At 47.2% G+C, this 12,090-nt stretch overlaps 1 protein-coding gene across 1 annotated transcript in view; it reads left to right on the top strand.

Annotated features, from left to right (window-relative positions):
• SH3PXD2B (SH3 and PX domains 2B) overlaps positions 1-12,090 on the top strand; it is a 116,171-nt gene that overhangs the window by 95,787 nt on the left and 8,294 nt on the right. Inside the window, exons 9-12 of the mRNA XM_053566790.1 lie at positions 373-490; positions 3,224-3,450; positions 6,138-6,187; positions 7,463-7,588. Coding sequence (XP_053422765.1) covers positions 373-490; positions 3,224-3,450; positions 6,138-6,187; positions 7,463-7,588 — 521 coding nt within the window. The remainder of the gene's footprint in view (positions 1-372; positions 491-3,223; positions 3,451-6,137; positions 6,188-7,462; positions 7,589-12,090) is intronic.

Raw genomic sequence — 12,090 nt, 5'->3', positions numbered from 1 at the left:
TACAAAGTAATTCCCGGTATGGGGAGAAAAATGAAAAGTAAAGCAGGATAAGGATGCATGCTGTGGATTGGAATGCTGTATAAGGTAGTCAAGAAGGTCACCTCTTGAAGTACAGATTTGAGGCAAGTGAGGACCAATGTGTGACACTAAGGGATTCAGAAGGATTGGGACCTGCCCTTTATATCCCATTACTGCTTGTACAGGGTCGTCCAGGGCTATGTGGGGGATCTCTCGGGGGTGGGGGGGAGGTACTCAGAAATCTCTAGAAGGAATCTTCCCTCGATGGGCAAGGGCATCACATGGCAGCTCAGGTGAGTCAGCATCCCAGGACTCTTGTCCTTTTCTGACCCCAACATCCTCTTGTCCCCACAGAAGAGAAATACACAGTCATCTACCCATACACAGCTCGTGACCAGGATGAAATGAACCTGGAGAGAGGAGCCATAGTGGAGGTCATCCAGAAAAATTTGGAAGGCTGGTGGAAGATCAGGTACCTGCAGCTGCCACCAGTGACAGCTGGGCACGTTTGGGGTCACGTGGGTGCTGGCTTCACAGAGGCCTGTAAGTGACTGCTTATGGCTGAAGTTTCTGCTGGAACCACAAAAGGATGCTTCTCTGTGTTGTTTGGCCTCCCTCCCTACCCATATCCGTCCCTAAAAGCCCATAATAAGTAAAACCTTCTCTAAACACACCCAATCACAGATAGCAGCAGCCCTGTTAAGCATCTGCACCTCCAGATGTTTCTCATAATGATTAACTGGAGGTCAGGCTGCCGTGTGAGTGATTGCCCTCTCCGCCCCACTGAGACCAAGACGGTGCACAGACCCCACGGGGCTGTAATTCATCCCGGGGCAGATAATTTACTTTGTCTCTCAGAGTGCAGTAGTAGAAGCAGGAGACCGCGTGTCAAACACTTTTCACAGCTTTCACCTGTCGGTGCAGGCGGACCCTCATAGGCAGGTGGGGTGATCAGCTCATCTCGCCTTGCCTGGACTTGCCCAGTTTTAGCAGTGAAAATTCTAGGAACCCATCCTTGGTCACTCCAATAGGCAGGCTGTGATGGCAGGAGATTAGGGCAAGAGGGGAAAACAGAGTCCCTGCAACCTAGTGTCTGTGCTATAATGCGTGGTGGGACATTAGGGCCACTCACAAGAGGCCGAGCATATGCCGCTGCGTCGTTCATCGTTCACTCAGTAGGCACGTGCTGAGAATCTGTGTTGGGACAAGCACTGTCCTGGGAACCGAGCAGTCGACACTGAGCGAGACACAGTAGTTCACACCACCAAGCACAGCAGCGTGCCAGAGGGACTCACGTGGACTTCAGAGCACAGAGGAGCAGCTGCTCAGTCAGGAAGGCTTCCCGAGCGAGGGATCTCAGAACTGAAATTTGAAGGCGTAATGGTAACGATAGCCAATGAGTAGGATGTCATCTTGCTGAATAATAAATTATCCTAAAATTTGGGTGGTTCTGGAATTCAGGAGTGGTTTAATTGGACTCAGGGTTTCTCGTGAGGTTGTAGTTAGGCTGTCAGTGAGGGGTGCAGTTATCTGACGTTTTAACTGAAAATAGCTGAAAAATAACAGAGCCGGGATTTGAGCCTTACCTTTCTCACCCCAAGCCCCCTCGCCACTGCATATTGCCTCTCTGCTTAGGGCTGTGTTCCCAGGTGATGACTGTCTCGTGCTGAGTGGATTGTACATAACACAACATTTTCTAATTGGGACATTCCTCCTCAAAGGGTATTTTAAGACTGATAGACACAAAACTGTACAGGTTCCTATTTCCTTATTAATTTGCTTCCAGATACAAGAGACCATTTTTGGGGTGGAACCCAGTGCTGTTTAGTTCTTATAGTGATTCTGGACTAGAGGTTTGGCCCTGCTTTGTGCCATTTTCACCCCCTGGGGGTCTGTTCAGCTTTCCCCAAAGGTGTTTTGTGGATGCTGGTTAATGTTTAACAACCAGCTTTGTAAGGGAAAATACTCTGAGTTAGTGTTTGCCAGTTGCCATGCTGTAAATATTCCCACCCCAAGTGATTTCAGACTATCTGTGTGATATTGCCGAGTGTGGACTTTGGCAGAGATGTGCACATTGGCTCTCACGAGCTGCTGTGATCTGGCTCTAGCACACCTCTGGTCCAGATCAACCCCTCTGGTCACAGCTATTAAACTGAATTATGTCATGCAGAGAAGCAAGTGATCGTTAAACTCCTTGAATTCTCTTTTGGGGAACAGTGAGCTCTCCTGTCAGGGTCATCATCAAACCCTGGATCCAATGTTCATTCCCACCCCAAAAGGTATTTAATCTACATAAATTGTCCCCAGCCTTTTTGGCACCAGGAACTGGTTTCATGGAAGACAATTTTTGCCCAGACCAAAGGTGGGGGATAGTTTTGGGATGATTCAAGCACCTTTATTGTGCACTTTATTTATTGTGCACATTTATTGTGCACTTTATTTCTATTACTTTTACATTGTAATATATAAAGAAATAATCACACAATTTACCATAATGCGGAATCAGTGGGAGCTCTGAGCTTGTTTTCCTACAAATAGATAGAGTCCCAGTGTCTCATCACTGCCTCAGCTCCACCTCAGATCATCAGGTGTTAAGTTCTTATAAGCAGCGCACAGCCTACATCCTGCACACACGGTTTACATTAGTTTGAGCTCCTGTGAGAACCTAATGCTGCCACTGCTCTGACAGGAGATGAAGCTCAGGTGGTGATGTGATGATGGGGCCTGGCTGTAAATACACACGAAGCTTTGCTCACTCACCCACCACTCACCTCCAGCTGTGTGGCCTGGTTCCTAACAGGCCACGGACCAGTGCCAGTCTGTGGCCTGGGGCTCAGGGATTGCAGATCTACATGATAACCAATGTGTCTGTGGCAGGATTTGCAGCAGGAGCTGGGACTGCTGGGCAGAGGCAGCTGAGCACAGGTGAAGAGCACAGACTAGAGCCCAACTGTGGGTCTTGGTGGTTGCTGTGAGGGAGGCAAACAGAGGCCAGCTTAGAGGAGAGCGTGGAGACCTTGAAGGCCAAGCTGAGGCCTTTGGCTTCACCAGGGGACAGTGAGCAGTGTGTTGGCCTGTGGCCCTGGGCAGTCATGACCCTTCACTCCTGCCTTCTGGGACCCGATGTATGGTTTGCATAGGAGCATAGCTTCTACCTGTGGACCTGGCAGACCAGCTTGACCAGCATCTTTCCTCTTTCTTGCAGGTACCAGGGCAAAGAAGGCTGGGCTCCTGCCTCCTACCTAAAGAAGAATAGTGGGGAGCCTTTACCCCCAAAACTGGGCCCTGGCTCACCCACACACTCTGGTGCCCTTGACTTGGATGGCATTGCCCGACCGCAGAATACAGGGGGCAGGGAGAGGGAGCTGCTCAACAACCAGAGGGACATCCGATTTGAAGGCCGGCCAGTGCCCGATGGCGATGTCAGGCAGAGTGAGTGACGCCCGCCCAGGCTTCCAACACCTATGGTCCTGCTATGCACAGAGCTCTGTGCTCGAAGCTTCTTACCTATTGTCCCTCATTCTTGCAGCAGCCGTGCTGCCACCAGCCTGGTAATGAGAAAACAGAGGCTCAGAAGCTGGTAACTTGGTCAACTAGTGAGTGGCAGAATCTGAGTTGACGAGCATTGCTTTCCTACCCTAAGTGTGTTTCTCCACTATCGAGCACCTGCTGTGTGCCAGCAATCTTCTAATTAGTCTCGTGGCTACTCCTAGCCACCCTCAAGGGACTTTTTTTTTTGAGACAGAGGGTGCCGTGGCATCACAGCTCACAGCAACCTCCAATTCCTGGGCTTAAGCAAATCTCTTGCCTCAGCCTCCCAAGTAGCTGGGACTACAGGCTATTTTGGGGTTATAGTTGTCATTGTTGTTTGGCAGGCCCATGGGTGGCGCCTGTGGCTCAAGGAGTAGGGCACCGGTCCCATATGCCAGAGATGGCAGGTTCAAACCCAGCCCTGGCCAAAAACCACAAAAAAAAAAAAGTTGGCAGGCCCAGGCCAGATTCGAACCTGCCAGCTCTGGTGTATGTGGCTGGCGCCTTAGCCACTTGAGCTACAGGCGCAGAGCCGGACTTATTATTTTTGTTTTACAGCATAGGAGTCAGAGAGGTTAGGTGTGTCTAGCGCCACCCAAGTAGTGAATGGTAGGGCTGGAACTTGAACACAGGTTAGCCTATACACTCTCCGCTTCTGTGGAGGTCCTCACTTCTGAGCAAGAGGAGGAAAAAGAGGGCGGCGCCTGTGGCTCAGTCGGTAGGGCGCTGGCCCCATATACTGAGAGTGGCGGGTTCAAACCCGGCCCCGGCCAAACTACAACCAAAAAATAGCCGGGCGTTGTGGTGGGCGCCTGTAGTCCCAGCTACTCGGGAGGCTGAGGCAAGAGAATCGCTTAAGCCCAGGAGTTGGAGGTTGCTGTGAGCTGTGTGAGGCCACGGCACTCTACAGAGGGCCATAAAGTGAGACTCTGTCTCTACAAAAAAAAAAAAAAAGAGGAGGAAAAAGACCCTTTATTGGGCTTAATCCAACAACAATGCCCTGCTTCTCAAGGTTTCCTCATATATAGTTTACTGTTTATTGTTCCCAGCACACTTCTGAGATTGGAGCTCATTTTGTCTGCATTGTACCCAGGACTCTGGCCACAAGTACAGTACCTGTGATCCTGTCCTGGTCATGCAGGGCAGGTGGAATATGTCTACTGAGAAAGGAATTTCCCTCCCCTCAGAGATGAAGTCACTGCTCTTAGCTAAGCTTCTCTCAGCTCTTTTTGCCAAGCTTTGTACTCTCTGCTCAGCTGCTCTGAGGAAATACTGATCACATTTTCTCATGTGCCATGGCAGGGGTCCTGGCCAGCCTCAACTTTCTGTAATTCTAAGCTATCATGGCCAAGAGCATAAATGGATTCCCACTGGCACTAGATGAGCAAATGAAAATCAGCAACCCCTTGTCTTTGTTAGAATATAGGTTAAGATGTTAAAACCAAGATCCTCCCCCCATAAATATATATACCCAAAGAGAGTGGCTAAAATGATCTAGGTATTTATTTCTTACAAAACAGTCCATGTATATGTCCAGGACTGATATGACAGCTCCATGCAGTAAAGAGTCTTCTTATGCTGCATCTATCCTGTGTTGCCCTTATCCACCTGGTCCAGGAGGGGTAGCCTCTAGTCCAGCCAGTAAAAAGCAGGCAGGGAAAAGTGGACACAAATCAGAAGCTATACAGTTCCACTCTCCTCTCACATCCTGTTGGCTAGAACTTGGTCACATGGCAATACCTAGCTGCAAGGGAGTCTGGGAAATGTAGTCTTTATATATGCAGCCTAGTATCTTGGCTAAAACTCTGTTGTCATTTATTCTAACAGAAGACAGAGGAAAGGGAGTTCGAGAGATTAGCCATCTCCTTCATACCCAGCTGCCAAACTACCCCTGTGTGAGGAATCATGCTGAACCAGTTCTGGCAACCCAGGAGGTTACTTCCTCGACATTCTTTCTTTAGCCAGGGGCTTTATACTACTGCAGAGTCGTTTTTCTCCTGACTCTGCCACCCAGAGGTACAGCAGCCCAATCCAGAGTATAAACCCCTGAAGTCATTAGCCCAAGTGAGTTGTTTCAGTTTATTGAGTATTGTTTAGTTTGGGTTTGTTCTTGGGCACAAAACCAGGCATGTAACATTTATTGCATGCCTGCTACATGCCAATAGCTTCACAGATGTGTCCTGCACTGCTGCCCCTAGGAGACATGTGTTACGCCCATTTTACAGGGGAGGGCCTTGCCCTCAAAGATTCAGATAATCTGTGCAAAGCCTGCAGCCAGCCAGCCTTGGAGCTGAGTAGGAACCCACCTCTGTGTTTTCCTGAAGCCTATACGTCTTGGCATTCCTGGAAAGTTTTCCATTGCTTGAGAACTCAGCACCATCCTCTTTCATTCCCATGTAGAAAGGATCAGGAAAGGCTATGTTGAGAGAGGTTGCTGAGCCAAGCACAAGCGGCTCCTCTTGCTCAGGCTCTTCTTGCAGGAAGCATACCAATAGCATGTTAATTCCCTGATCTTTTCTGGGGTCCAACTTAGAAATTTATCTGTGGAACTCTGCATGTGAGTGAAATAAGCTCTTATTTCTTCACAGGATCACCAAAGATGAGGCAGAGACCCCCTCCTCGCCGGGATATGACCATTGTAAGTGGATCCTTGCTAATGGGGAGCCAGCCCCTGGCCTGAGGACTGTGAGATGCTCTCTCTCCTATCCACACAGCGGCCTGGTGGAGCAGGCTGTGCGAGTGCTATGTCCACTAACAGGTAGAAAAACCACAGTCCAGGCAGGTGACAATTTGCCCCTGGGTGCAGAGTGTGCCTGTAACAGCTAGGCCTCAGGACCTGCTCTCGAGCCCACTTTCCTTTGTCTTAGACAAGTCTTTTTTTTTCCTCTTGAGACAGAGACTTAATCAGTCATCCTGGGTAGAATGCCACGGTGTCATCATAGCTCACAGCAAACTCAAACTCTTGAGCTCAAGAGCTCTTCTTCCCTCAGCTTCCCGAGAAACTGGGACTACAGGCACCTACCACAATGCCCAGCTTGTTTTTCTATTTTTTTAGTAGAGACAGGGTCTTGCTCAGGCTACTTTCAAACTCCTGAGCTCAGGTGATCCACTTGCCTTGGCCTCCCATAGTGCTAAGATTATAACACGAGAGCCATTGTGCCCGGCCTTAGATCAGTCTTCTCCACTAAGGCAACTTGAAGCCTAGGCTTGGATGAGGCACAGATATCATTTGTGGTGCCATTCCAATATTCTTCCATGTTCCATTTGTTAATTTTCTAGGGACCTTTTTAGCCAGTACTTGGAAAAGTAAACTTTTTGTTTGTTTTTTAATGTCTGCCATTTGTTGAGCACCTGCTGGGTGCTGTGTAGTACACTGGGTGCTTGACTGCATTAACTTATTTAATACCTGCAGCAACCCCACCAGGTAGATACTGTTATTATGCCCATTCTTCAGGAGATAAAACTGAGGCTCCAAAAGGGAAGGTAATTTTCCTATGGTTGCAGTAAGGTCCCCGTACTCCAGTATGCCAGGGGCTCCCTCAGACACTGTAACTACAGTCAGGAGGTTAGTTCTGTTACTATTTCGAACCCAGATGAGTCTGACTTGTAGACCTATGTTCTTAGCTCAACTCTTGCCGCCTCTTATTTCACAGAATATTGTCTTGTCCCAGATTGTCATTGTAGCCAGTTGTCCCATGTTTCTTCTTGTGGCTCTAAAGTTGAAGGTCCAGTGTGATCTCATCTAGGAGATGACAATCTGTGTGTCCTCTTTGTTTTGTCCCTTAGAATCCAGATGGTTCTGTAGCATCCATCCCCTTGGGGCAGTTGTGTGCTCCAGTCCTCTAGTCCACCCTGCTCCCGCGTGGCAGTAATGCACTTAACCTTGGAGTTACCCCTGTGTTAATCCTACCAGCCTCGCGGTCTCAACCTCCCGAAGCCTCCCATCCCACCCCAAGTGGAGGAAGAGTATTACACCATTGCTGAATTCCAGACAACCATCCCAGATGGCATCAGCTTCCAGGCGGGCCTGAAGGTTGAGGTGAGTGGCTCTGGTCTTCTTTATTGCCTACTTGTGATTCTTGATTCCAGGCATCACCTCCTAATTCTCTCCTCTTGCCTCCTTCTTTTTTGAGAACAGAGGGGAGTTAGCAGGTTTATTGAGACATAATTCACATATCATACAGTTTACTAGTTTGAAGTATAAAATTCAGTGGTTAATTATATTCACAGAATTGTGCGGCGCCACCTAATTGTAGAACACAAAGGAACCCCTTGTCCATTAGTCATTCTCCATTTCCCTTCACCCCCTCCGCACCAACCTGGGCAACCACTAATTGACTTTCAGTCTCTGTAGACTTCCCTATCTCAGACATTTCGTGTAAGTGGAATTCCCTTTTTTATTACCTCCCTCTTCACTTCTTGCTTCTGTCTTTTTCTTCCCCCTCCTTCTGCTTGCCTGCTCTGAAAAGCCAATGCAAGTCCTTTCTCTTTTTGCAATTCTCTTTCCTTTGCTTTCTTCCTCTGATTTTCAGAGGTCCAACTACTGTTTCGAGGCCCTCCATACCTAATCTGGGAGAGAGAAGTTTAATTTATTCATCTCTGCAACAAATACAATACTCCTGGAGCATCTGCTGTGGCTCTGTGTACCAGCTGCTTTTCTAGACTCTGAAGAGTTGTCTTCACCTTCCTCTTTCATCCAAGGAACACAGTTCCAGTGCCCAGCACAGAACGCTGTCTGACAGCCCAGGGCAGGGGGCACCATCAACCCATCTCTTCAAGCATCCCACTTTGGGGCCTTTTCCTTCTTTCCTTCCTTTCTTCTTTCTTCCTTTCTTCCTTTTCCTTTACTCTGGCTCACCAGTGGCTCCACCAGACACTGTATCTGGCCCAGGCATTTCTATGCACTGTGGTCAAGAGGTTCGTTCTGCGTTCTCTTGCCACTGGGTCCTAAGACCCCATAGAATCTCCTGGCCTCTGCTTCCAGGGGCATTGAAGCATCTCGATGTTCCACTAGAAAGAATCCTTTTGTACTTTTACTTTACTATTATTTGAGTCAAGGGCAAGAAAGAGGGTTGGGATTTGGCAAAATTTTGAATTATATTATAAGGTAGTATAGAAAAATCTGCCCCTTCTTACTCATTATTGTGCACACGTGTTGAGTGCCTCATACATAACAATGGAAGGGAAACTTAAGACATCGTCTCAACAGGACAGGGTAGGAATTGGGTTTCTGTTTTGTTTTAGACATGAAGAAGCAGAGCTGACTGTGGGACCCAGATGGAGCCATTGATAGGGGTTTGGATATATGTGTCTGAATTCGAAGTGTGCTTTGGAGTCAGGAGCCTATTGGTAAATTGAGGCTGTATATGACTTAGCAAGGCAGGGTGAGAGGATAAGAGGGTTGAGGAGGAAACTCAGGGAACACTGGTATTGATGGATAGCCAGGTAAGTGAAGAATATTCTGGAAAGGAGCTGGAGAAGTAGTAGGAAAAGTAGTAGCCAGTGGAGCAGTTGACGGAGGCAGAAGTGGTCCATGGTGTAGCAGGCTGTCAAGGGTGTGTTTGTAAAACAGGAAGGAGGTCACTGGTAATTTTGCAAGAGCATTGCACTGGAGAGTTGAGGCCATCAAACAGATCACAGGAGACGGAAGAGGGAAAAGGAGGCAGTGGGGACATTGTAGAAACTTAAGGAGCTTGGCAATGAAAAAGAAGAAGGAAAAAGATGGCAGCTGGAGAGAGACTTGGGGCGTAGTACTTGGGAATCCATGTCACCCGATTAAATAATTAAGCAAGATACTATGTGTGGGATGGGAATGTTATCCCCATTTGTCAGATGAGGGAGCTGTGGCTCAGTAAAGTTAAAAGTACTATCTCCTATGACATACAGCTAAAAGGATTTGAACCCGTGTCTATCTCCAGATTTGTATCAGAGAGTTTAACAGCCTCTCATTATTTATCTGCCTGATATTAGAGAACTTCAAAAGGGTGGGGACCATATCAGTTTTTCACTCCTGCATCCCCACCAGCTAGTCCAGTCCTTAGCATATGGTAAGTTTGCAATAAAAATTGTTGAATTAAGTGAAAAATCTTTCTCTCCACTATTGTCTGGCTTAACCCCTCCAACTCAAAGGAGTCTTTTCTTTATTCTTGCTCATGGCCCCGGTATTGAGGCTAGTCTTAAAGGACTAAGCAGATGCTTAGTCAATTCCTGTATGAATCGATGTTTGGATACATGAAGGGACGACTACTGAGTCGGTGCACCAGTGTAGCATGTTTCCTGAGGGTACAGTTTCCCCTCCAGCTCTGAAGAATAAAGGACAGGAAGTGACACTTCCTTCATCTCTCCTTCCCCTCAACTCCCTGAGAAGCTTCCTAGTGAACTTGGGAAAAGGCGGCTTCCTTGAAGGTGCATCCTTGTCCCTCACCACCATTGGTTCTGGCCAGACCTCTCCAGAAACTTCTCCTCGAGCCAAGTCTCCTTCAGCCTGTTGAAGGAAGGCTGTCTGCAAGGGTTTTTAAAGAAACTGGACTAAAATCTCACAAACTAATTTTCATAAAATGCAAATCCCCAGTCATACAGAGAAACCAAGGGGAAGCAGAAACATCTCAAGGCTTTGTAGCTGCTCTTTTTCTCTGTTCTTTTTTTTTAAGCCATTCTGGTCTTTCCAACTTTCTACCCACAGAGAGAACTCACAAGGCGTCTTGCTTGTACTTCAAGATAATTCTCTAGCCAGTTCCCCCACTTGGCTGCTGTAAAGCACAGGCACGCTAATCTGACATGAAACATGTGCCTGTTTCTTAACATCTTCCTGTGATCAAGGGTTATTCCTCCCACTGTTAGGCCTCATTATATCTACTGTTTTCCTCTGAACCCCACTGGTGAAGCTGACCCCTCCCCACCTCTCTTAACTCTCCGTTCCCTGAATGACCGTCCTTTATCTACTTCCTAGCCCTCTACCTGCTTTTTCATGGAAGACATCCATTTTTTTTTAACTGCATATCAAAATCCATCTCATTCTTCAAATCTCTGCCTCCTCTAGGAAGCCTTCCCTGATTTGCGTTGGTTTCCCTTCCCTACCCTGTGTTAGTTTCTGTGACCCCCACATGCAACTGTGTGTCCTTCCCTAAGGATAGTGCCCCACTTCCGTACATAATGCTTTCTTGACAGTAGGAGAATTAAGTGTTATTTTCCCCTCTTCAATGACTGGTTGAATCTTGAATCCTAGGTTTGAACTAGTCTTCCATCCGCACTCTGAATATATTGTTTCATTCTTTTCTTGCATCCAGTGTTACTAGTAAGCTACTACTCTCACCCTGATTCTTTTTGGCCAGGGCCAGGCTCAAACCTGCCACCCCCGGTATATGGGGACAGCGCCCTACTCCTTGAGCCACAGGTGCTGCCCTCACCCCGATTCTTGTTCATAATCTGTCATTTCTTTGTTCTCTCAGGAGTACCTCATTACCTTTATCTTTTTTTCAGTATTAACAAAGTGCTGAAATTTCACTAATGTGTAACTAGGTGCAAGTTTATTTTTATCCAGCTCAGCGCGGGCGGGCTGGGTCTTTTTCATCTAAGGACTCAGGAGGTCTTCCTAGAACATTTTCCACTTTAACTTCTTTAAATATTGACTCTCTTCCATCTTTTTAGTCTTTCCCTTTGGAACTGTCATTAAACAGATATGAGAACTTCTGGTTGTATTATCCATGTTTCTTAACTTTTCTTTCATATTTTCCATCTTCATCCCATTGTGCTGCATTTTTGAAACATTCTGCTTGATCTTTTAGCTCTTTGACAGTTGAGTCTATTGCTTGTCTTAGTCCAACAATTGTAATTTTCATTTCCAAGAGCTCTTAGTGATTCATCGTCATAGTCACCTATTCTTGTTTCAACTATTCTTTCATGTCGTGAATTGGATGCCCTTGTGCTTCTCTCTAAGGACGTCTAAGGTCCTGTTACTGTTAACTCTTTTTTGTCAATTATAAATTCTTTATAGTGGGGCAACGCCTATGGCTCAGTGAGTAGGACACTGGCCCCATATACCGAGGATGGTGGGTTCAAACCCGGCCCCGGCCAAACTGCAACAAAAAAATAGCCGGGTGTTGTGGCAGGTGCCTGTAGTCCCAGCTACTGGGGAGACTGAGGCAAGAGAATCGCCTAAGCCCAGGAGTTGGAGGTTGCTGTGAGCTGTGACGCTACGGCACTCTACCGTGGGTGATAAAGTGAGACTCTGTCTCAAAAAAAAAAAAACTTCTTATATAAATTCTTCATAGTGGTATTGGTATTTATTTCAGTTCTTTTCATGGTATCAATATTTGCTTTGGCCTGCACAAGAAGAGATAGCAGATAGTCAAACAGCCCCGCTGGGAGCACACACATGGAGCCGATTGGTGTCAGTAGCAGCGCAGGCTTTCTGAGCCAGCCACCAAGCAGTGTCATGTCTGTCCGACCCAGCCCTTCACATTTACTGTTTCCACCTGTAATCACTTTCCTTCTTTATTCCAGCTGTCTTAAAGAATGGGCTAGGACAGCGCCTATAGCTCA

This window comes from Nycticebus coucang, chromosome 17 (assembly GCF_027406575.1).
Source record: "Nycticebus coucang isolate mNycCou1 chromosome 17, mNycCou1.pri, whole genome shotgun sequence".
In the NCBI taxonomy this organism is placed as follows: domain Eukaryota; kingdom Metazoa; phylum Chordata; class Mammalia; order Primates; family Lorisidae; genus Nycticebus; species Nycticebus coucang.
The sequence above is the reverse complement of the archived record's forward strand: the minus strand, read 5'-3'. Positions and strand labels throughout refer to the sequence as shown.